Below are 26,501 nucleotides of genomic sequence, written 5' to 3' on the forward strand. Positions count from 1 at the left end.
GTTACTATTGAGCCGGGTCGCTCCTTACTACAGTTCGTTACCACGAACTGTTTGATAGTTATTGGAGCTTTCAAACATGCTCAACAAAATGGCTATCTTCAAATTTTGATCGAAGGTCTCTGATGAGAACACGGGCTTAGGAGGGAACTGTTGGCCCTTCAGTGATTTTGGTTACTTGAAAAGGGCATAAAAGGTTTAATGTCCGTTTGAATGAGCCTCATCCCGATTCTCTAGGACGATTGGTTCGAAACGATCACCCCCTGGGAACAAAAAATAATAGAAAATAAATAAACACGCATTCGTAATATTTCTTCTGGCAAAAACAAAAATACAAAATCCTATATTTTTTTTTAAATAGGAACTTTACACCTCGGAATTATGGGTCTCACATATGCTGAATTTAAAGGTTGGATTTATTTTAAGATCTTTTTATTTTTTGCCTGTATTTTTCCCCTTTTCTACAAGTCAAGCAAATTTTCTCAGGCTCATAGCTTTTGATGAACAATATTAGACATAACGAATTTTAAATATTTGGAATCAGCAATAAAAGCTAGATCTTTAGATGTATCATTTGATATCAAAATTCTTACTTAGTGTTTCGGTTACTATTTGGTCGAGTCACCGCTTACTTACAGTTCATTCCCCCGAACTGTTGGATTCGCAGCACTACCAACAGTAGCGGGGCAAAATCTCTTGTCTTGGTTCGCCCTGTCATTTCTTATACCGTATATAAAGAAACAAACTCCTTTTTATGTATCTTTGTTACCTTCACGATAATATTATTACTACACCGATGGTTTTTTATATTCTGTAGAAGGAAACCAAAGGAATAAAACATGTAGTTCTCTTTTTTGCAAATTTGTATTTAATATTGCAAGGAATATTTTACACGAATATACATACAAAATTGACTCTGTAGTTATTACTAAATTGACAATGTACAATTCATGTTTCCAGCATTAATAGTAGGCAGTTTAAGGCATGGAAGTGAGTCAGTGCTTGCGCATGTTCTTTTCAAAATAATTTCTTGTACTAATAGAAATTACATATGGAGTATTTTTTGTTAAAGAACACTAGTACCTTAGCTGCTTTAGAAAATAGTCCATATGAAACATGTCTGTTTAGTGATTACGCTTCGCAGTAGAGGTATGATATTACAAGCGAATAACTAATATTAAATAATCTGCAAACAACCTCTCAGCGCTAAGAGTAAAACTATTTTTTTTAATTCCTCTGATCTACCCTTGATATATGTATATATATATATATATATATATATATATATATATATATATATATATATATATATATATATATATATATATATATATATATATATATATATATATATATATATACATATATATATATATATATATATATATATATATATATATATATATATATATATATATATATATATATATATATATATATATGCATAACGTTAAGCCTTACAAACTCTTGTTTCGATGACTAATCTAGAGAAAATTTTAATGATACATCTTAAATTCAAAGTCAGGGTCGAAAGATATGTAAAAATGAAATGATGAGAGAGAGGGGTTGACAAATCTTTCATATTAGAGCTTAGCCTAAGTCTAGTTTGCATGCTTAATACCCTCAAGCACATTATTTACAGTGTCTTGGGCATGTATCTTTTTGGCGGAAAATTCTGCATGAGGTTAGATGGAACAAACTGTGGTTGCAAAGCAACAGCTGAGCTGGATCCAACTTGTCACTGCGATAGAAAACACTTTGATTCTTTGCTTTGGGCAACTGTTACAGTATTCCAGGTCTGAATTTTGTTATCTATGTCAACGTCAGTGTTATTACTTGTGAAAAACTCAAATTTTTTGGAAGAATATGATCTTTGATAATATAATACTTTAGCGACAAATAACTATTATGTTATAAAATAAAGCCATGTTCGTGGTTCGTGAAAAATAATTTAAATGCCGCTTCAGGACAGTGATGACAATTGATGAAAACGCAGTTGCGCAGTTATGTTTTTCGACAATAAGGAAAGGTGATTTTTTTCAGTGAAAATGCAAAATATTTAAAAATCTAGCATGGGATAATTTCCCCCCTCCAGGTACCTTTATCCGAATTTACGTCATTGCTTCTGGACGATTTTCTTTTTATATCATCAATTATTTTCTAACGCTTGTCTATTCCTTTTAAGCTTGTAAAATTAAGGAACATTTATAAATCATATTAATGCTTAAAACTTGAAAGGGTGAGACAACCATACAAAATCCAAAGTTAAAGTATATAGATACCCACAAACAAAAGCTATTCAAAAACTGTTAAATTTCGGAAGGCCAGAAGAGCTGCTGTTATGTATAAATGTATACATGAATAAATCAAAATAAACAGCGTAGATAGCTCTATTGGATTCTACATGGTACTCCTAACCCACATATTTTTTTAGGGCAAGCTTATTAATTATTTGATGTTAGGTCATAGCCTTGAATTCTGTAATTTTAGATATTCACCTTATGGATGGGTTGTTATTCCCAGAAACATGTCTCATAACTCATTGATTTCAACGTCAGTGTTAAAATATAAAAATAATAAAAATAATAAAATAATAAAATATATAAATAAAAATAAATATATATATATATATATAAATAAATATAAATAAATATATAAAAAAATACATAAATAAATAATAAATAATAAAAATAATAAAATAATAAATAAAATAAATAAATAATAAAAATAATAAAATATAAGAATAAAAAATGTTTCTATTTCTTGAAGCCTTTAATTTGTATCCTTTTTCCTCTTGGGGTTAATACCGAGATCATAATTCTTTCAATTGAAATAACAAAACTAGATTTAAATTCTTTTTCTCCGCTAAATTTAGTGGAGGAAATGAAGCGTAATATAACATCCATTACTCCAATTTTATGAAAAGATCTTATAATCATTTTGACGTTTTTCTAGCTCATTTCTCTTCATCTCAGCACCAAGGGAACACAAAAGGGAATATTTACGACTGTCGATAGCCTTTTATACAGTTGCAGCCTCTATCTGAACGCTAAATTGAAAATGGAATGCTTCACAACTAAGGAGGACTAAAAACACACATGCATATAAAAAGAAAGAAAATGATTTGAAAAACAAATTGAAGACCAGATGTAACTTTTTGACCTCCCTACTTTAAATGAAAAGAGAGCAGAGCAAATTTCTTCTCTTTATGATAAATTTTTATATTACTCAAAATGCAGTTGGACCACATTTACTAGAAATTCACTTCATTAAATGTTTAAGGGAGGAAAAGAAGCATAGATTTCCTTAGATTGGAGTGCAACAAGAACTTTCTTCGTTTTAATCCACAGTGGGGTAGTTTTGCTGTATTTCGTTGTGTTTTGTTTTCCAAAAATAGGAGGATAATGCAAAACCAGATACTATGCAAAACAAATGGAGCATTGGGAATAATCATAGGGGTCCAAATCTTTGTATATATTCCTGCCCCCTACCCTTTTCTTAAGCCACATCCCTGTTACAAAGTTATTTTGATTGTTTTCCTTTCTCGACAGATACTTAAATCTCAAGATGAAGGGGCTAATTTTTCCGACCAACAAAAATGACTTAAATGGTTGTTTTACCTAAGAAATCAATTTCTTATGTGATGAGGAAAGTCAATTCTAATCTCTTATAGCTACGTGATTTTTTTTTGCTTTGGCGTAAGGGTACAAGTTCAATCCCAGTTGTGACCAGTTATTTAGTTTGGGACGGGGGTTAGTGGTGTGACTCTGTAAGCTCAGCTAGAGTTGAACCATATCTAAATGGGTGCCTGGAGAAATCTGGGAAAGGTGAGCAGGAAGGGTGTGTGAAAGCACAGGATGGTTGGCCCCCAACCCCCCATTGCACTTCCTGGCTTAAGGGCCATGAAACGGAGATCAGCACCACCGGTTTGGACCTTAAGGGTCTAGTGCCGTCTTACTTACTTACTTACTTACAATAAAGTTGAGAAATAGATTTTTATGTTATAGGATCTAATGAAATATGATTCAGAAGATCGATTAAACCCTTTGCAAAAGTTATTCGATAAAAATATAATCCACTAAACGGGATTGCTATGCGCATTCAAAATCCTAATTTAATTAATTTAGACTCAATTAGTTCACAACCTAATTTAGACTCAAATATTGACTAAAATATATTGCGGATTGAGTACCCCGATAATATTATCGTGAGCTAAAATTGACAATACGATCGATCATCTAAGGAACTCTTAGATATATTGTAAACACACATTTAGTTCTGATTCCCTTTAAAAGGTCAATTTAGTCACAAGACAAGTTCATTATGATCATTCAATATCCTAATTTAATTAATTTAGACTCCATTAGTTCACAACCTAATTTAGACTCAAATATTGACTAAAATATATTGCGGATTGAGTACCCCGATAATATTATCGTGAGCTAAAATTGACAATACGATCGATCATCTAAGGAACTCTTAGATATATTGTAAACACATATTTAGTTCTGATTCTCTTTAAAAGGTCAATTTAGTCACAAGACAAGTTCATTATGATCATACTCAATTTATTTGTGCCTCCAATTTCTGTCGAGCTATATAATAGAATTTGCATGAAGTTGCACCTGTATAGCAGTTGCAATCCAAACTACTATAGTTAGAAAATACTTGAAGAACTTCAAATTTTTCAGAGGCTATCCCTTTAGAGATCATTCCAGAACGTAATAAACAAAACTAGAGATGTCACTTGAACTTTTCGGCAATAGTTAGAGAGACGAAGAAATGTTAGTGTTTTTGAGCAATTAGAAGCTGAAATTTGAAATGCCAGTTTTATGTTTGCAGTCTCATTTTTACGTTAATAAAATAAAATGTTAATATTTATTTATTTTATTTTATTTCATTTATTTTATGTTAATAAAATAAAATGTAGGGAGTGTTTCAGAAATCAATTATCACCACTGATAATTAAGTATTGCTATTGTTTCATCTTTAAAGCACTGGATACTCATTTAAATACATTTTGATTGTTTTAAGTACAGAAGGAACTGTGCTGCTGACCCCTGTAATAGAAACGAGTGTATCGTGTATCGTAATATAATCGGGTATCGTGGCTACTCAAGACGTCACTGGCAAAACTAAGTACACCTATTCGAAGTCAATTGTCTCTGATTAATTATGGGTATTCATACTCAGATCGAATTTCCAATTGAAAAAAGGAGACAGTATGACACTTGCCTCTCATTTTGTTAAAATAAGACGCATCAAGCGTGTATGGTACGTCGTAATACATCCAACAATGCCATCGCAAAACCTTGCCCTTCACTGCAACTCTCATCCACCAGTAAATAGCGGCAAGGTAGGTAAAGGACAAAGTATCCCCCCTAAACAATTTTGGATTTAGAACCCATTGTAAGTTTCCAGAAAAATGAGTGACTCTTAGACCCTCAGTGGATTAAGAGTCTATAAATTAGAAGAAGGATCAGAGAGTAAGCAAGTAAATATATCAAGGTTATAAGACTTGACTAGTAATCATAAGTAATGATTCGCTTCTATGATGTCCCAAAGTATGTTTTTGAATTTCTTCACACTCGAAAATGGGGCTTATACTGACAGAAAACTTGCTACTTAGTTTTTTTGTTGTTTTTTTTTTTTTTTTTTACCACGGATGTAAAAGTTAAAAGTCAAGTGACGCAGAAATGTGAGGCTATGCTTGGTTAAAGTTAGAAACTCTCAAAATAGTTAAGACCTTTGATTATTCTTTTTTTAGAATTCATACCCTTAGGATCACTTAAACTTTGCTTAAGCTCACCAGTCAGTTAACATAACTACTCCATCCTTTTTTTCAATTGAATGTTTGTTTTTTACTTCACATTCTGCGAAGTAGATACTAGTGCTTTTTTTAATTCTTTTATGTTTAGAATCTTTATTTCTCTTTCATATTGATTTCAAGCTTGGACTGAAATTCCTGATCTCCCAAACTTCATCCTATGCAATTTATCCTAGGATTTCAAACGAAAATCACGAAATGCTTAGAGAATTTAAACAGAACATTTTCCTAGCTAGGAAAATTATTATTTATTCTACTAGGATTGACCGTTTTTAGTATCCCTGGAAATACTTGGTTTTCCATATCTACCTCAAAGATTTCCTGAAGGGGCACTTCAAATTGATTTTACCATCGAACTCTCATTCTGCATAATATTCAAAAAAGATACATCATGTAGAAAACAGAATTTTTTTCTTTTGGTCTATATCTCTGTTCCTTGCCAAAATGCCTTTCATAGATTAGTTGCAGATTGGTTTGTTATTAAAAGGTACCTTGCTTACATGGATGACAAAAAAAAAAAAAAACTGTGAAAAGTCGGCATGCTTTTAATAAAATTCAAAATAAGCCAAAAATCCGGTATTTTAAAGAATCCTTTCTGTATTTGTTTTTGGAAAAATTGAAGAGTTAGTAAATACAGTAGTAAATACATCGGCAGTTTTTTAGTTTGTTGATCTTCAGTCATTTTGTGATAAAATATGGGATGGAATCAATTGTAGAGTGGCATGAAAAATTATTACAACTGTAGTTTGAAGAATTATGAGTCAATTCCACAGTTCAATTTTAGAGGCGCTGACAAGTTTCGGACTTCAGTTATAACCTCAAAAGCTTTACTTGGAACAGTTTTTCATATAATAGCACAGTTTTTACAAATTAAATGCTTTGATTTGTTCTTGAAAGCTGAAAGCCTTCTAGCTTGCCATTTAAACCTTAAATGGTTATTGAAAGATATTTAGGATCATTTACTTTTGTGTAAAAACAAACTTTTATTTCTGTGTCGTTTAGTATCCACAAATTAAGTACTAAAAAAGAACAACTTCGTACTGCCCCTAGAAAGCCTCAAAAGGTGATTACAAATGACAAAGGATATTTTTCCTAAGTCATACTACATCGGGTTGAATCTATGCCCAAGACTTTCATATTCCAACTTAGTGTTTCGTGTTTTGTGCATGGCTAACATTCTTTGGACTGAGATTTCTAAAAGAAACATCTTCAAGCCCAGTTTTCATTTAGGATTTTATGGGTGAAGTTGAAATTAGATCGGGCGACTCAAACTAAAAAAAAAGAACCGTAAGACGCCAAGTGAAAATAGATATTTAAAACATGGATTTCCATATATTTTAAGCCCAAGCCCTACAAATTATTAAGTCATATGTACTTCGTGTAACTTTAAGGTTTTAATTAATTTAAGTTCCAATAATTTTATTTGTTTCCAAAAAAAAAAAAATGGATTTTTTGTTTTACGTGTGCAAATACATCAGGCTTTCACTTTTAAACTGACCATAGATTTTTAAGCGATAAAATTGAACAAATTCTTGATTGTATCTTTCTGTTGTTTTGTTTTATAATATTTTCAGATTTTGACCCAAGAAGATTGGAATGTTGTATTGTTTAACGGAATGGAGAAGACTACTCATTGGTCTTCCCTCTACTTTATTGCCCTCATGACATTTGGGAATTATGTTCTATTTAACTTGTTAGTGGCTATTCTTGTTGAAGGATTTTCTGCCGAGGTAATTTTCTCTTTCATTTTAGGCACAACAACAAATTCAGACTTAATTATAATTTTCTCAATTTTGTGCTTTATTTTAGTGTTTTAGGAAACATTAATTATGAACTTGCCATGAACTTGTCTAGAAGAGCCAACAGAGATTAACAGGATTTATCCTCCTTTTTTCTCCATAAATGGTGTGAAAACCTTTTAATATATATTTCAAAAGAATGTCCTGTCTGTATCTAGGCTTAGGTCGGGAAAATGTGTTATTTACGATAATTGTTTCAAAGTTATGCTTCCTTTAAAAGAGGAATATGTCATTCTTAGCTATGAAATGCGGGCAATTTTGTCCTTATGTCTTCGACAGAGACTGAGACCCTCTTGCTAACATGGTAAAGATGTGGGGTTGTCCGAACAGCAAATCAAAATTAGGTTTTGTTAGCTTAGGTTGTTTTCGTACTTCGCCCGACACTGTTTATTTTTCTATATTATTTACTAAAGGTTAGCCGAGTTCAGATATATTTAGAATGAATATAATTAGATTTAGTTGTCATGGCAATCAGCCAATTTTGTTAAACAGTGCCAAATTATGTTGAACCAGTAATAAGCGAAAAGCTTACTTTGTGATTCAGGACCTTTTCCAGTCACGCCATGTGTATTAACAAGTTCTGTTTTACATGCAAGGTTTTAATTTTCATCACAAATAGTCAAGCTATGTTTGGCTATTTTTCATTAAATAGATTAAAACTATCTTATATGGACAATCTATTATATTCTTTATCATATACAATATATCCATTACAAAACTATATTTATTTTCCAAATCCAGAAATAAATTATTATCATTTTCTTGATATTAGTTATGATAAAGTTTAAAACTTTAGCCATATTTAAATTTGCCTGGGACTGAATATCAAAACAGTGGCGAAATTTCGTCAGAATCCTGGGGGGGGGGAAAGTTGGAGCCAATTCCAAAATCAAGTGAAGATTACAGTGAAGACTGTAAAACGAGTCATATAAAGCCATAAATGTATAGATGTACTAAAGAAAACTGTCCTGTTTTGGTGAATACTTGAATTATGTAGGTATATCTTAGTTTTGACAAGATCTTTGAAAAAACTAAATTTCAGGTGGGGGCAAACTGAAGTTTTGAAGGGGGGCCGAGGCCTGGGAGGATCAATCGCCCCCTGACTCATAGCAATTTACGCCACTGTTTTGAAGCTGCTACTTTGTTTTACATTTTCTTTGAAGGGTGTAGTCGTTGAGGGACATTTTGTATAGCCTTACAAGTTTACTTACCCAAACAACTTCTGTGTCATTCGTCTAATCTTGCTAAAAGGATCTTAATTGGAACGAGCATGAAACTAAAATCATAAATCTTTCTCCCATTCATATTGCCATCATCTCAAATACTTCATTTGGCTTAGCAAAGTTTTTTTTACTTGATTCTGACTGTCCCGACTATAATTTCATTATCATATTTTGCTCCTTTTCGGGGCATTGATGTCCAGCAGTACAAACACATCATTCAAGCCAATAAAACAGGCAATTTCATTTGACTTTTTACCGTTAAAAATTAACTAAAAAATGCAACTAAGTATAAAGGTACGTCTTGACTCTTATTTCCCCTTTTTTTAATTGTTCATGTCGTCTCAAAATAAATAGATTACAAATTTAAGCATTTGCCCGGTTGAGTTATTTTGACTAGTAAATTTTGTGGCTGTTGAAATTGATTGACTGATTTTCCAAGATATCCAAATCCTTTTTCGGTGATACTCAAGGATATGGGAACATTGTTGGGCAGAAATTCTTGCATTCTCATTTAAACTGAGTGATTTTTCCTAGCTCCAATTACCATTATAAAGATAACACCAAGATTCAGCTAGTAAACACATTCGGATTTAGTTGAATCTCGATTACTTTAAAATACAGTTTTGCAAACTTTAATAATTAGATTAAGTAATAACTTAGGCTCAACTGATTTTAACTTAGTTAAAGGGGTTTGGTCCAATTATTGTTCCAATAATTTCGGACATCCAGCCAATTTTTTTGAAATTAAAGCAGGAACGTACATTGGTTGGTCATAGTAGTAAAAAAAATCATATCAAAAATGAAAAGGGCTTCTTTTGACCAGAAAATTGATGGAGCTGATAATATTTGGCATCTTAATCGCATGTGGATAGAAAATGTAGATAGAAAGTGTTCATGATCTAATTTCCTTTTTTCTTCCTTTCCTACTTATAAAGAAAAACGGAATCCAGGTAAAGGCAGAAGGCATTAGCACGCTTTGAGAAGCAAAAATTATAGAAACCTCACAGCAATTAGTTGCTTTGACCTGTACCCCACTAAGAGTATAAAAACGGGATATAAGGATATCCCTTTGTAAAATTTAAAGTGAATAAATGAATTTCTACAAAACAAAGCTGTCTTATTTCACAAGTCAGTGTCAAGTCAAATATTGTGTCTGAAGTTCTCAGTCTTGCGAATTTATCAAATTTACAAATGAGCCTAAGAAAATAAAATGAAGCAACTTCTGCAGTGCCAGGTAGGATAAAGATCGATCAATGTTTTAAACCATGTTTGTAATGATACGTGAATCACGATTATTTGAAAGAGGCCCAATTGACCCCTCATCAATAGCTCCAAACTGATCAGCGTTTTCCCCGCTAGGTTTTCCTTAATTTTTTTAGTTTAATGAATTTGAAGAATTCTAAAATAAGTGCATAGGTTTGTGGCTTAGAATGGAAATAAACTCTTTAGAGCACATTTGCCTTTCTATTTAGAAATTAAATAAAAAAAACAAGTTTTTTTTAACTGAAAGTAAGGAGCGACATTAAAATTTAAAACGAACAGAAATTATTCCGTATATGAAAGTGGTTGACCCCTCCTCAGCGCCCCGCTCTTACCGCTAAAGTTCTTTATTGTTTTAAAAAGTAAAGGTGTGAGAAAGAGTTGAACTTTAGCGTAAAGAGTGGGGTGTTGAGGAGGGGACAGCCCCTTTCATATACGGAATAATTTCTGTTCGTTTTAAATTTTAATATTGCTCCTTACTTCCAGTAAAAAAAACTTTTTAACTTAATTTCTTTTTTTATTTGATTTCTGAACGCTTTTGAATTAATGCAAGCTTTGATTTTGGCTCACCTTTACATGAATAATTAAACAAAATTTGCATATTAATTTTACTTTTTTGGATAAATGGCTTTCTCAAAGTTTTGATCGGACAATTTTGAGAAAAAGCGGCGGGAGAGAGGACCTAGTAGCCCTCCAATTTTTTTGGTTACTTAAAAAGGCCACTAGAACTTTAATTTTATTTACGAACGTTTTTATTTGTAATCAATATACGTAACTTACCAATTAACTTACGCAACAAACTTCCGTATTCATATATTTTTATTAAGTATAAGAGGGGGTTCGCTCCCTCGTCAATACCTCGCTCTTTACACTAAAGTTCGAATTTTGTTCCAATTCTTTAAGAATGACCCCTGAATAACAAAGGCCGTTAATTAGGATAAATAGCTCTTTTGAAATTACTAAAAATGCTTTAGCGTAAAGAGCAAGGTATGGAGGATAGGACGAACCCCATCGTATACGTAATAATTTCGGTTTGTTTAAGTTTTAATGTTGCTCCTTACTTACAGCTGAAAAAACTTATTTTTTCATTTAATTTTTTATTGTTTTTTAAATAATGCTGGAAAATCCAGTGCCCTCTTCATGGAAAATTTCTTCCCTCATAGTAACTTCCTCCATGGAAAGATCCTCTCACGTAACCATTAACCTATTTAACACGAAAATTACTTTAAAAAAAAGGGATTAAGTTAATTATAGTAACACCAAAAAAGAATAAACGAGGAAAAATACCTACAAATTTATGAACAAATACAAATTACAAAAATTACAAAATTAAAAGAAATTTCAAAAAATTACCCATCCAAAATTACAAGCTAGGTGAAGGATAGTGCATGACCCTACCAACTCAAGTAAACATCCAAAAGCCAATCAAGAGATATCAACTCCAAAAGAAACCAAAAAAAAATAAAAAAAAAACAAAAGTAACACTCAATTGTTAGCTAAAAATTCTCTTCTTGCAGACTCTGGGGGCGTGCTCCAGGTCATGCTACAAGCTATTTGTGCGTTGAAATTAGACAGCATTTGAGAGAACACGAGGAACCTAGACGTTAAAAGTTCGAAAATTTGCATTTTAGCTCTCCAAGGATTCCAAGACTCCTGGAGACCTAGAGACTTTGATCCCTTCTTTTGATTAGGTCAATATGATACTTAGACAAAATGTTTCCAGTGGGCAAGAAACCTAAGAATTGAGCATAAGGGCCTTTACCTCTTTTAAAGAACCCCTTCATACCTCTATTTCATTTAAGTCAAGATAAGTCTTTGAAACTCTTGAAGAAAAAAACAACTTTAATTTACAACATTTAAACAAGGTGATCTTTACCAAATTACTAGAAAGCTCTTTCAAACAAGAACTGTTATTTCTGACAAAGATCAGACCTAATTCTACTGACTTTTCCAAGAGTCAGGTCATCATTAAAAGAAATAATTGTATCCAGAAATTACCAGCTCTTTCCCCAGTTAGCGGTAGATTTTGGTTGACAAAGAGGACCGTAAATCGTAGGTTTAAAAATTTTAACCGCATTAACATAATTGGAAAAGAATATTGACCCGCCACACTCTTTGTGGAACGCCATACTCTCTTTTAAAAAGGTTGCAAAAAAAGCGATCAACCGCGATAATTTGACCAGATAAATATGAAAGAAAAAAAGAATATACTGTCCCTCTTCTACCAATATGGGACAGTTTCCAAAGAAAAATCTTGTGTAATAATGATTCGAATGCTTTTCGTACATCGAGAAAAAGAGCTACGAATATCGAACCAGAGTCAAGAGTAGACTGTAAATAATTGGAGAGTCGCACATGCACACTCGGCTGAGTGCTTTGCCCTGAAAACAAATTCAAAATCATGAAAGAAAACCAGCATAACCTTTTAAAAATTATTCTAAACACTGATAAAGGTGATATAGGACGATAATATGTATGAGTACTCCGCAATCCATTTTTAAAAAATACAAAGCCACGAAGACTTTTGAAAGTGTTTCTCAAGATGCCATTTTCAACGAAAAGGTTGACAAGTCTCGTGAGGGGAGGAACAGTGACAGGAAGGGTAAACTTGACAATCTTAGTAAGAATACGGTCTGGGCCAGAAGACAAAGAACCCCTCAGATCATTGACAATTCAAACTATTTTATCTTCGGTGTCAGGCTCCAAAGCAATGGATCTAAGACAAGTAAGTCTAAGATAAGATCTAAGATCAATTAGAGAAGAAGGTCCTTCTTTTAAGAAGAGGCTATAATTTTGACAATATTAGCAATGGAAATACGTCTGAGCTTTTGGCTCAACCTTTCACGACCTCGCTTTCAATCAATTAATTTGAAAGGACCAAAGGAGGAAAAGAAGATGGCCTGTAAACAGACTTGATTAGCTACCAAATTTTCCTAGGGTCTTTTCCGCCCTCAGAAAATTCTCCATAATAAAATGACCTAGCCGTTTCGTAGAGCAAATTGGAAATATTTCTAAAAGCTTTGGAAATTTGAAGTCAAAAATCAGGCAAAGATAGCTTCGAGGACCAATAAGCCTTCAAAGATTGTTGTTCCTCCTCTAGTTTCTTAAGAGTCTACAGTATGCAGCAAGGTCAATGAAGAAATCATATTATTAAGCAAAGAAGCGAAAGGGTTAGTTACACGAGTTGGAATGTATACAGAAGGTATTAGCTGAAAGAAAATTCAAATGAAAGGGTGACCAGTGGCCACACAAATTAGGGTACACATCATCCACTATTTTCAGAAGAATGACATTCAAACAGCTACTTGATGAAGAGATAAATGAAGTCATAATTTGCTATATATGAAACTGAAACAGAAAAAAATAAAGCTCCGAAGCAGGAAACTTGGATTAGAGAGAAGCACGAAGAAACTCAAGTAAAACAGTTCAAAATAGGGAAGAAACCTTTTTATTGACAGTGAATAGATATAAAATTATTTAACTGGATATTTCGAACACATATATAGTATTCATTTATCATCAGCATTAAGTTTTACTGCTGATGATGAACACTGTATATGTGTTCGAAATATCCAGTTAAATAATTTTATATATATTCACTGTCAATAAAAAGGTTTCATCCCTATTTTGAACTGTTTTACTTTCGTCATGGAAAGGCAGTGTGGTCTTCGAAGTTATCTACGAAGAAACTCAAGAAAAAATGAGAAATGATGAAAACATAACCAATTCTCACGCTCTGCGAGAAAATATTAATGTATCACTAAAAAAATGCCACTATGAGATAACAAAACAAAAACAAATCACACGACTTACTCGTCACCGCAGATTGACACAGTGGACGGTATCACCATTAAGTCTTGTTTTTAATTATATAAAAAACAAGTTTTTCTTAGCTGAGAGTAAAGACCAACATTAAAACTTAAAATGAACAGAAATTATTACGGATATGAACGGGTTACCCCCTTATCAGTACCTCACTCTTTACGCTAAAGTTAAAATTTTATCCCATCTCTTTAAGAATGACTCCTGAATGACAAAAACCGTTCAATTTAAATAAATAGCTCTTAGAAAAAAAAAAAAATAGCATAAAGAGCGAGGTATTGACGGCGGGGGGTGGACACCCTCCTATACGAAATAATTTCTGTTCCTTTAAAGTTTTAATGTTCCTCTTTACTTTCAGTTAAAAAAACTTTTTTTTTTTCTAAGATAAATTACAGATCGTTTTTTAAAATAATGCTGCAGAATCCAGCTCCCCTTCCATGGAGAATTCCCTTCCCCTATGAAAAATTCTTCCATGAAAAGAGTCCCTTCCCACATGAAAAATTTGTCCATGGAAAGATCCTCCCATGTAACCCCCCCCCCTACCAGAAAAATTCACATTCAATCGTCCGTATACTTCCCAATAACCAATAATATATGTAAACAATGGGAAAGCTCATAACTAGCAACCCTTCCTCCGGAGATGGTGGGAGGATTAAGTCGTCCTCAAAGACATAGCTATTAGATTTTTCGACTATGCTGAACAAAATACCTATCTTGAAATTTTGATCGGGCGACTTTCAGGAAAACTGAGCGTAAGAGGGGGCTAGCTACCCTCTAATATTTTTGTTACTTAAAAAGAGGGTACTGCAACTTTTAATTTGAGCCTTCTCTCGAACTTTTTCGATCGCTGGCTTGATATGATCACCCTGGAAAAAAAAGAAACAGACAAAATAAAGAAACGCATCCGTGATCTTTCTTCTGGCACAAAATGCAAAATTCCACATTTTTATATATAGGAGCTTGAAACCTCCGCAGTAGGGTTCTCTGGCATGCTGAATCTGATGGAGTGGTTTTTATTAAGATCATTTGATTTCTTTCGGTATTTTATTCCCCATTTTCAAAAATTGGGGCAAATTTTTTCAGACTCATAACTTTTGATGGTTACCATTAAATTTGATAAATTTTACATATTTTGAACGAGCATCAAAATTCGGTTCTTGTTATATATATTTTGTTATTAAGACTCTGCTTCTTAGAGTTTTGGCTACTATTGAGCCGCGTTGCTCGTTACTTACAGTTCATATCCACGACCTGTTTGATTCCAACCATTCATTTCAAAGTAAAAAGGACGTTTCACCTCTAACCACACATTATTCCCTTTTATTATCACTTGAGTTTCAGCAACTTTTGTTGAATGATAACATGTTGTTCTTCTCTGCGGCACACGAATTCAAGTGGAATATCAGAAGTTGTTCTTTTCCTAGAGCCTCTCAGTCTATCACAATGTTTTATAATTGCGTCTTTATTTACGAGCGTTTTTATCTACTTTATCTCGTACTAAATCAGGCAATACAACGGAAACTCGAAAAATACCCGGATTTAGCTGTAGACCTAGATGATACCCTGGTTTTAGACCCTGCTGGTTTATTTACATTTAAACAGTAGCACTTTTTGAAGCGCATGAAATCATGATTAAAGCAGTAGCTGCAACCTAGTAAAGAGCGAACCACAGCACATAGTGGAAAAACAATCGTTCCTGAAAATCATGTATTGTTTTGTAAAGTATTGATGACACACTTTTTATTATAAATTGAAAGTTTTTCGTAGCTGTCAAGGTTGTCTGCAGTCTTTTCTAGATCTTTCCTAGATCGGCGATGATTAGAAATTATATAAAAAAAACAAGCGTAACTGAAACTAAGGAGTGACATTAAAACTTAAAACAAACAGAAATTATTCTGTATAAATAAAAAACATCATGGTGTCGTTCTTACAACATTAAACTCTAATAAAAAACGATCGAAGATTATTAAATATTTTTTTATTATTTATTTTGATTATTTGTTATAAAACAAAAAAAATTATTAGTTCACAGCATATCAATATATATCAACAAATCTAGTACAAAAAGGAACTAATTATGTTTCCCTGTGCTTCTACGGTTGTAGAAAACTAGCGCTTTACTTAAAACTCAAAATAATATAAGAGGTTTTGGTATAATAAAAGCAAACCAATTAAGGACCCTTTTTACAAGATAAAACTAAAGTATTTTAGGAGTATTTCTTTTTTTTTTCTTTTAATTTGGTATCACCTCTGCACAGTGACTCTCGTTTTGGTTCTGAAAAAGACATATCATGATTAGTTTGTAGATAAGTTTTGAGTAAAGCCATCTTGATAGTATTAGAACTATAGACTAGCTTTAGAATTTGAATCTTAGCTTGAAATTCACTGTTGTATAGAGAGAAATAACAAGATTTTCAGAGTTTGTATTATGTCTTGTTTAATCTTTATTTCAAATAATATTGAAGTATATTTCTTACAATTTAAGATTGTATATTACTCAAAGTAGATATTATAGCTGGCGAGACCAAAATGCTAACTGATAAATCAATCCAATATTTTTGTATGCCGTTCAATTACTTTACATTTATTAAAAAAAATATTTAATTTTACGCTTATGTTTTTAAGATAATTTTAACTGTATACTGAAAATTACTGATGTCATAACTGGTGAAAAGCTTCATAGATTAGTTTATTTTTGTGAGGCTACATACTCACTTTGGACTCCCAAATCAAAATTTCTGTTTTTATACTTTTTTTGTGTTTTCAGTAAAGCACTAGTTTCTTATAATTCTAGAAACACAGGGAAATATAATTAGTTGTTTTGTACTAGTTTTATTGGTATTTATTAGATAGGCTGTGAAGTAATAATTTTTATCCCTTTTGAGTTTTTAACTTCACTCTCTACATCCCTCGGAAAACTTCGTTTTTTTTAAATTAATTGACGTTAGCTATGCCTCTTTCAGCCATGTACCTGATGCAGCAATTTCTGTGTTACTACCTTTAGATATTTCTCATATCTACGTACTTTTCATAAATTCTAACATCTGAAAGTGCCATATTGCACCAAAAGGGTGCTTTTTGTAACATTTCTCAAGGGTTTGCGCTAGCAGGCCACCAAAACATCGTAGACAGATTTTTTTTATAGCTCACATAAAAAATAATGCTCATATCTACGTTCTTCCTATACATTCCACCATCTGAGAGTTTTAAATGGCACCAAAAATGGCACTTTTTTGTCATGTCTCAAGTGGAAAAGCTGAGACTAATGGGCTACCAGAACTTTTTAAGGGACGTTTAAAGGCTCAGTTGAAAACTTTTGCTCATCTGTACGTGCTTTTTACCAATTCTATCATTTGTAAATGAGATATAGCACTAAAAACAAAATTTTCGGTGCCACTTCTTAAGTGGACAATCTTGGAAGAATAAAATGGGATCATTGCAACAGTTATTGTCCAAATAACTTCACTGGAGATTTGCAAGAACACGTCCCAAATGCTTCTCTTCCAGGCCCCCTTAACAAGCTATGCAATTAAAGTCATACAAAACTAATATATTAAATTAGATTATTAGATGCGTGGTTCTGTTAGTACAGCGCTAGACTTCAAATTCGAGCGTTAAGTGGCCAGAAAAAAGGAGGTTATATATCCATGATCCGTTTCGTCACTTGAAAACGGCTCTTGGTCTTTTAATTTGTGGTCAGATGAGCCTTTTTGTAACATTAAACAATGACATACTCACTGTGACGAGACCGAGTGAGAAAAATAAACTGAAAATAATTACTTTCAGATAGTTATTTAGAGCATATGAATAATTTTTTCTTAAAAATATGTGTAGCCTAGTCATCCACATTATAAAAGGTCTTAATTCAGAACAGCCTTACCAGGCATTCATCAATTAATAAATGTCTTTTTTGAGTCTCGTTAAAAATTATCGAAATAAGTACTTAGATTTACAGTACAGATTTACAAGTACAGATTTACTTAGAATTACATTCAACTTGGTCGAAGTGAATAAAAACTTGATGGCCATGGCCAATTAGAAAGCCAAGACAGATGGTGACTGTGAGAGGCAAAGTTGATATAACTTTTTCAGATAGTATTGTGATTTAACGAGGCTCACGTTTAATCCTTGCAGGGGTACTGCTGAGGGATTTAAAACCCATAAATGCTATTTTTTCACTTACGAATAAACAGAAGCTATTTTGTCTGAATTTTTTTGGCATTGAAATTCGAAGAATTGAAGTTTTAGAATTTGGATAACAGCATTTAGCAAGCGTTTTTCTTAATTATTAAGAAGCCCGTTAACGCGACTTTCTTCCAAAAATTAGACTCATAATCCGTCTCTCATTTTCCTCGGGTACAGAATGTTTAAATAGATTTTCCAACGTTCGAAGAAAAAATGAATATTCGTCTTGAATATGATATGCATCACTAAACCCAATTCTAATATTTTAGAGGCTGGGGAAGTTTTCAAAGTTCTGTGTTTTATGACTTCTACTTATACTCCTAAACCCACATAAATCGTGTTTGATAATCCATCCCTCAAATATACTTCAGATATTACTAATCACCCCCTATTATAGCGCGTGGAGAGAATAGAACGAGAACAACGAAATATTGAGAAGTTGGAAGCAAAGCAGGGCTTGTCTGAGCCATCACATAATCCCCAACTCACTGAGGTAGTATATAGTTGGATTGCACAAAGCTTATCGCACAGCTGGATTTGGGAAAGATTTCAGTTACGCTCTTCCCCTTTTTTCTATGTTACGCTCTTCCCACAGTTCTATGTGTCAATTCCCCTTTTCTCGAACAAGGACAATAAAAATCCTCGCAAAACTCTTGAGGCTGTGTTTAAAATGGATTGAGACAAACAAAGGGGCAGCAGCTTTGTTAAACACTGAACAAATCTTTCTTCCCATGTCCAGTGTTGCTTAATTATATGCATCCTTAGTTTAGCAGTGCGCAGTACCAATGATCTTTGGACCAGCCTATTTAAGTAGATAGGCAAATTTTGTCTTAAAAATATAGTTAAACGTAGCATAACGTAATTATCAGAAGGTTGTGACTCATGTTTTGGAACCGTGTAGAAAGAAAAGAAACAACACAAAAAACTGACCCATTTAATTTGCCCATACAATCAATTTGTTTGTTGATACCTACTCATTTCAACACCATGGGCAACGAGTCACATTTTATCAAACTAAAAATTCAAACGAAGAATAACTAAGCATACAATGACATTTACATACATGCACATGATTTTACCCAGAAACAGAAGATGCTCGAGTGCATACACAAAGTTAAGCAACACAAATAAAATTTACAATGGAAACAAGAAACATATCGAAGACACGCAGAAACACATACGCCGTAAAAAAACACACACTTGTGTACATACATATAGCCTACACGGACATACAGATGTGTGCGATTTAGCATTTTCGTCTGATTAATGGTCAGAAATTAATCGGATCAGAAAAATACAATCAGAAATTAAATAACAAAACAAGTTGTTTTAACTGAAAGTATGGAGCAACATTAAAACTCGAAACGAACAGGATTTATTCTGTATATGAAGGGTTGCCCCCTCGTCAATACCTTGCTCTTTACGCTAAAGCTGTTAGCTTTTTTAAAAAGTTTTCTATTCTAATTAAAAAAGTTCCTGTTTTTCAGTAGCCGTACTAAAAAATCTGGGATAAATTGTCAAGATTTAGCGTATAAGAGCAAGGTATTGAGGAGGGGGCAGCCCTTCGTATATAGAATAATTTCTGTTTGTTTTGAGTTTTAATGTTGCTCCTTACTTTCAGTTAAAAAACTTTTTTTTAATTTAATATCTGTTTGTTTTTCAAACAATGCAGGTAAATCTGGCTCACCCTTCATGAAATATACCCCCCTCACACATGGGAAACTCTTCCTTGAAAATTTAATGAAACGGAAAATATATCCCCCCCCCGTCAAGTTCCCTCCAGAGAGTTCCATCCTCGCTGAACATTTCCCTCCCCCCTATAATTTCTTATGGACGATTCAGCCTGAAAAATTATATTTAGCATACTTTCATTTGAAATAGATTTCAATCTCTAATCGATTTCTTGTCAGTCAAAAAATAACCCCTTTTGTGGATTTTTTTTTCCGGAAATCAAACTCCGGGAAAATACCTCCCGGATATTTCCTCTGCAACATCTCCACTTGCAGAATTGAGTTGGCAAAGAGAATACAAGACAATCAAAAATAATTTAGTAGAGGTAGTCTATCCATTCCCCCCAGTGTCTCTGGAAAATTCACCCCCCCCCCGAAACATCCCTCACTAAGAAAAAATTCTCCAAATGGGAACCCACCCCAAGAACAAAATACCCTTCCCCAAAAATGTCTGCATATTTTCCAATAACAAATACTATACTTAAACAATGTGTAAATTTAATTACTTACAAGCCTCTCCCCCGGACTCTGGAGGAGGGTTTTTTTTACCCCTAAAGACATAGTTATTTGATCTTTCAGCTATTATGAACAAAATGCATATCTCAAAAGTTTGATTAGATAACTTTGGGAAATGAATAGGCGTTGGGGGGGGGGCAATTTTCCTCCATTTTTTGTCACTTAAAAAGGGTACATGAATTTTACTTCCCGTAAATGCGCCCTCTCCCGATCTTATGGGACCATTACTTCATTTCGATCACTCCGGGAAAAAAAACAAAACAAAAAACAACAAAGAAACACGCATCCATGATCTTCTGGCAAAATAGAGAAATTCCACATTTTTGTATATAGGAGCTTGCAACTTCTGCAATGGGATTCTCTGGTACGCTGAATCTGATGTTGCGATTTTCATTAAGATCCCTCGAGTTTTAGGGGGTGTTTCTCCTATTTAAAAAATCGGGCAAATTTTCTCAGGCTCGTAACTTTTGATGTAACACTAAACTTGATGAATCTTATAGCATAAGCATATAGCATAATAATCTCTCAGCATGAGGTGATTTTTTATTTATCTATTGATTTCCAACTTCCGTTTTTAGAGTTTCGGTTACTATTGAGCGGAGTCGCTCCTTATATAAACTTCGTTACCACGAACTGTTTGATCATAGAAAAAATGCTGGTTTGGCCAGTACCTACGCATTTGCAGCTATACTGCAAATATAGACACTCACACAAATACGCAATAACGTATAAAGACGGGAATACATAAATTTTACGCAACGCATACAGACGCAAAACATACATTTTACGCACTCGTTTATTATAGGGTAATATGACTATTACGTATAGGCAATCCCATTTTAAAACCCACACACGAATTTTAAATTATGTCATTTTTAGAAAACATTAGCTTACTTCCTTAAGTCTATAAAGTCTTTCTTTAGATTTAGCAAATTAAAGTAAAAATTAAAGTACAAATTAAATCGAGTAAAGTCTTTCCTGTACTTAAGAATTCAAGCGGTATTTGATTATTGTTAATCGCTAAATTAGAGACACAATCTTCTGATACAATTTTGCTGACTATAAAACTTAGCCATTTCTACTTTTTATGTATTTTATAATTATATTGTTCTTACAATTTTTAAAGTTCCTTCTTAAAAGAATATTTTTTGAGTTTTGCTTTTGATGTTGCTGCAGTGTTCCAGCTAGTTTTTAGTTTTTGCACCGTGTCGTTCATATTTTAGAAAATCAGATTATATATATATATATATATATATATATATATATATATATATATATATATATATATATATATATATATATATATATTTATACCTAGTTTAATGTACGAGTAAGTATTAAAACGCTTTTTGTTTAGTTGCATATTTGAGGGAGTGATATTTTTTTGCTATTTATTTTTTGTTTGAAGGGTAAGTCATAAACATGAAAACCAATAGCTGAAGGTAAGGCTTTATAGTGCGTTAAACATCGCCAGATTTTATGTTCGTTTTAATTTCTGATAGTTTTTCAAATAACCCAAAGTAATCCCCATCCATGGAAAATCCCCCGTATGAAAAATTCTGCCGAAGAAAATTCCTCTCACGCAAAATTCTTCCGTCGAAAATTACCCCCGAATAATTCCACCCCTTCTTCAAATTCTCACCCAGAAAATTTCTTCCTTACAATTCCGCCTGAAAAATACTCCTTAGCATACTTTTATACACTTGTTTTTATTTAATTACTGATGCTTTTTAAGGTCATTGGGGAATCCCCTTGTGTGAAAAATATTTCCCGGACCTACCCCCCAATGGAAGTTTCCATTGGCCACTTAAAAAGGGCATTAGAACTTTAAATTTATGTTGGCCCGTTACGATCACCCCAGAAAAACAAAACGACAAAGCAAATAAACACGCATCCGTGATACTTTTTCTGACAAAAAAAACAAAATTTTACATTTTTGCAGATAAAAGCCTGAAACCTCTACGGTATAGTTTTCCGACACGCTGAATTTGACTGTGTGATTTTTATTAAGGTTCTTTGACTTTTTGCAGGTTTTTTCCTCTTTTTTCAAAGATCAGGAAAATTTATTCAGGCTGATAGCCTTTGATGGGTAAAACACTAAATTTAATGAATCTAATATAGTTGGAATCAGCATAATAAGCCAATTTTTGTAAATATCTATTGGAATCAAAATTCTGCTTTTCAGATTTTCGGTTACTACTGAGCCGCTTCGCTCTTTACTTACAGTTTCTAACCACGAACTGTTTGATTATGGTTCCTTACAACAGACTGTTTGGTGCTTTACAAACCTTTGACAACTTGAATAAGTGAAACTAGGGTTCGGGATCTTTTTTTTCCTCCATATGACTAGAGTTAATCAAGTGTGAGAATAGTTTCATGATTAACAATGACTTAGGACTCCCTATCTTTTGGGTTATCAAGTTTAAGATAGTCACTGATTCTTCCTTGTTGTTTTAATGACCTTGCTAGACGCCCTCTTTTATCTTAATTTAGCTAAAAATCTGACAATAATTGACCTCAGAGAGGACAAAGAATCTCCAAAGCATTAAATAGCTTCAGAATTAGGTCATATATTAAATCGGAAGAGGTCTGAAAAAAAAACGAAAGAGAAAAAAGATATAAAATTGAATTAACATGTATTGCTGTTTTTTTGGTTTTTTTTTACAAAAACCTTAAATAAAGATGATATAGTAATTGACGATGTGGTTTGCAAGAAATGTTATACCATGGATCTAATAGGTAAAGGAATGAAATTTTGACGGTAATTTTAAAGTACGTCTCATATTTGTTTCATATCTGTTTTGTATTTAAGTACATAGTCAATATAATTACTATTAAGTACTCATCTGTACGGTTCCATTCTAGAATTTGACTAGGTTTACTTTTTGCCTGTTTTGCTTCATTGTTTTAATCCTATTTTTATTCTTTGCTTCATTTTAGATTTTAGTAATTAGTGAATGTAATTGTTAGTACAATTTATTAGAAACAGCATTTTCCGTCTAGCCAAATGTGTGGCTCTGTGTAAAATCTTTTATTTTCACATAAGAATTATCATTCTGCCTTTCTTTAGAATTCCATCTAAGTAAATCCTCTGTGTAATTCCAGGAGGAAAAGAAGAGACAGAGAGCCCATAAGAATGAAGCTTTTATGAATGCAATATCATCAGATCTGCAATACGAACCCAAGTGCAATTTAGAAAAAGGTAGATGTGTTGAATGTATAACTGTAAACTATAAAGCTCTGTTTTGTCTTTATATTTTCCCTAGATATTTTCAGGTTAAGTAATGATTTACAAACCTAGCTACAGATGTGTAAGACATTTTTTGTGATTCAATAATATTTATTTACAATTTGGTGTTTCAATGGTGTTTCAACTTAGTGTTTTTATAGCATTGCACCGAAGTGCACTGCAATTAAACTTAAGTTTCCTTTTCTTCATGGAATGTTTTTTAATTTAATCAAATTTTCTTTTATTCTTTAAGCAGTCCTCGCTCATGAGTCTGAAACGTACTATTTTGTGGTGATTATGTTTTGTTTTATAATTTCTCGATACTGAAATAGTCAGCTCTCTTATTTAACTTACTCTTGCAAAATTGAATTTTACTACAATCAGAATAAATGCTTGTGCCTACAGATATCTAATTGCTCAGTAATATTTATTAATAAGATAAATTTATTTGAATGTCTCCATAGTTTTTCCCTTATTTTATTGTACAAGCTAGAAATATTTAAAACTAACTTCTAAGTGAAAGTTGACTCTAAATCAGTGCGGCTAAACCTGCATTGCTCAAAATGAAAATTAGAATAATGTTGTCACGCCTAAAAATCTACTCTGACATTTTCAAACTTTTTAGATAACCGCAAGAAGGGCAATATTCAATCAAACTATAATCCTCCTGTTGTCTCTGATCCTGATGATCCTTTCTTTGAGAAGTACTTAGCAGTTCTCAAAGGGTTTTTGACCGTTCTCAACAGTTTTGAGAATTACGACAGATGTAGAAACGTCACATACAACCTTTGTGTGTAGTAGTGACGATTTGAAAATCATCAATAGAAGATGAAATTAATAGTAAGCTTTGTTGCCAAAGATAATACCATCAAAATTTATGTGATCTTTTTCAAAATATGAAAAGAAATTGATGAAAATCATGGAATGAGAAACAACCAAGTTCTCTTAAGCCTTTAGTACTCTTCAAAATATAATGTTACTTCTCAGTGAAGCTACGCCACTAGTTCTATCTCGAAAGACGAAGGTGTAACCTCCACCCTTTGAAATAAAGGAGAAGTAGCTTTAACCAAAATAAGACGTTGACATATTGTCTGCTTTGTTAAAGAATGAGATTTTTTGTTACAATAGCTGAAATCGAAATAACAAGCCATTAAATTGAGTGAGAAGCTATATTTCAACATTTAATTTTTGCGCTGTAACGTTTTTTTTTTCAAGTAAAAGACAAATCATAAATCAAAATTATCGCATTTACTAATTTGCATAAAAATAAGAGCTCAATTTGTATTTATTTTATTTTCTTTTCGCTTTTATCATAGTCATATATTATTATAAGAATGTATCTACTCTGGAGATTTCTTTGATGCGTTAGAGCAAATTTGTCCGCTGTTGTTAAGGTAAAAATAACTGACTTTCAAATAACATCTACCAAGTCATTTTTTCGTGTCTAATACTGTCTCGCTCTCTCAGAACGCGACCTTTTGTTTGCGATGTGACAAAGATACAATTTGAGCTAAAATCAGAAATAAATTTAGTTTATTCCTATAGAAAGAAAAAGTATAAATCTATGTCATAAGCAAAATTTTGTGCATTATTTATCTTCGTCCTCTTGTATACGACTATGTGTGATTAACCGTTTAAATTGCTCAGCCTCTCACTCAAACTATCTGTCTTGGCTTTACCTCCAATAAACCGTGGTTTGATAGCGACTTGATTTAATCCAAAAATCAAAGACTTGCTTTGTTTGGTTACCTCGTCTGAATGCTACTTAGTACACCCAGGAGAATAGCCAATAACTTCAAAAACAAATCTCATATTTGGTTTCACAGATGACGTCATTGCTATTTAAGGCAAGTCTGTTCATCTAAAAGAGCAGTGCTGCCAGATTTCAGACGTCTTCTAGAAGCTGGAGTGAGCTGGAGTCTCAATCCACAAAAATACAGTGGAGGCGAAGCATTTAAAAAGTCGAAGATAAAATAAAATGTACTTTTCAAAATATAGAGGGAGGGTTAATCGTGTTTTTTTTTCAATGGAAATACAAAAAAAGTATTTTCATAGTCTATGACGAGTCACCAGCGAGGCTGCATGACACACTGTGCTAAACTAAAGAATAGTTCATTAATTTAATTAAGCACTAAGTATTAATGAATGTTTATGTTTTACTTTTTGAATTACCAGTACCAGAACAAAGGTTAGACTGAATGTTTGTCATTCAGTGCATTCATCTGCTAAGTCTTAGTACGTGTATTAGCCAAGATATTTTGATTGTTTTGACTGGCAGTAAAATATCTGGTTTTTTATTAATAGCAATTGTGACTGATATCAGTAAAATATTTTTCAACTGCTCCCAGCTTTTGCTTGAAAATTATTGTGCTTGTCAATGCAAATTAACCTTATTCTTCATCATTGGTCTCACAAAATATAACCAAGTATTTTACACTCAGTTCTATTCGCTTAGGCTGGGGGTCTCTAATGCTAAGCCCCAACCAAAAAATTTGAAAATTCAATATTGCTGATAAGTTCTCATCCTTTGACAGAATCACTCCTCAAGGGACAAGGACTCGCCAATGGATGGACAAACCAACCTCTTATTATGCAAACGCTGGCTACTCCACACTCCTCACCTAGATGTCAACGGCTTCAGCATCTCTGCAGCCTAGACGAATCAAATTCCTCAGTAAAGGCTCCAGTTAATGCTTCAAGTTATAATGTCAGGTATGTAACGGCTTGACGTGTTGTCTTAAATTATGTTGAACAAAATGGCAATCTCAAAATTTTGATCAGACAACCTTTGGGGAAAGAGGGCTTGGGGTGCTAGTTGGCCTCAAATGTTTTTTGGTCACTTGAAAAGGGCACTAGAATTACTGAGCCGCACGGCTCCTTATTTACAGTAAAATACCAAGAACTGTTTGATTC

The 26,501-nt window shown here is 32.9% G+C and overlaps 1 protein-coding gene across 1 annotated transcript in view; it reads left to right on the forward strand.

The window, feature by feature from the left end:
- The window catches only part of LOC136040022 (voltage-dependent T-type calcium channel subunit alpha-1H-like), a 351,811-nt gene that overhangs the window by 217,628 nt on the left and 107,682 nt on the right, over positions 1-26,501 (forward strand). Inside the window, exons 16-20 of the mRNA XM_065724088.1 lie at positions 1,640-1,793; positions 7,399-7,554; positions 18,511-18,606; positions 23,465-23,561; positions 26,123-26,300. Coding sequence (XP_065580160.1) covers positions 1,640-1,793; positions 7,399-7,554; positions 18,511-18,606; positions 23,465-23,561; positions 26,123-26,300 — 681 coding nt within the window. The remainder of the gene's footprint in view (positions 1-1,639; positions 1,794-7,398; positions 7,555-18,510; positions 18,607-23,464; positions 23,562-26,122; positions 26,301-26,501) is intronic.

Source organism: Artemia franciscana, chromosome 20 (genome assembly GCF_032884065.1).
Source record: "Artemia franciscana chromosome 20, ASM3288406v1, whole genome shotgun sequence".
In the NCBI taxonomy this organism is placed as follows: domain Eukaryota; kingdom Metazoa; phylum Arthropoda; class Branchiopoda; order Anostraca; family Artemiidae; genus Artemia; species Artemia franciscana.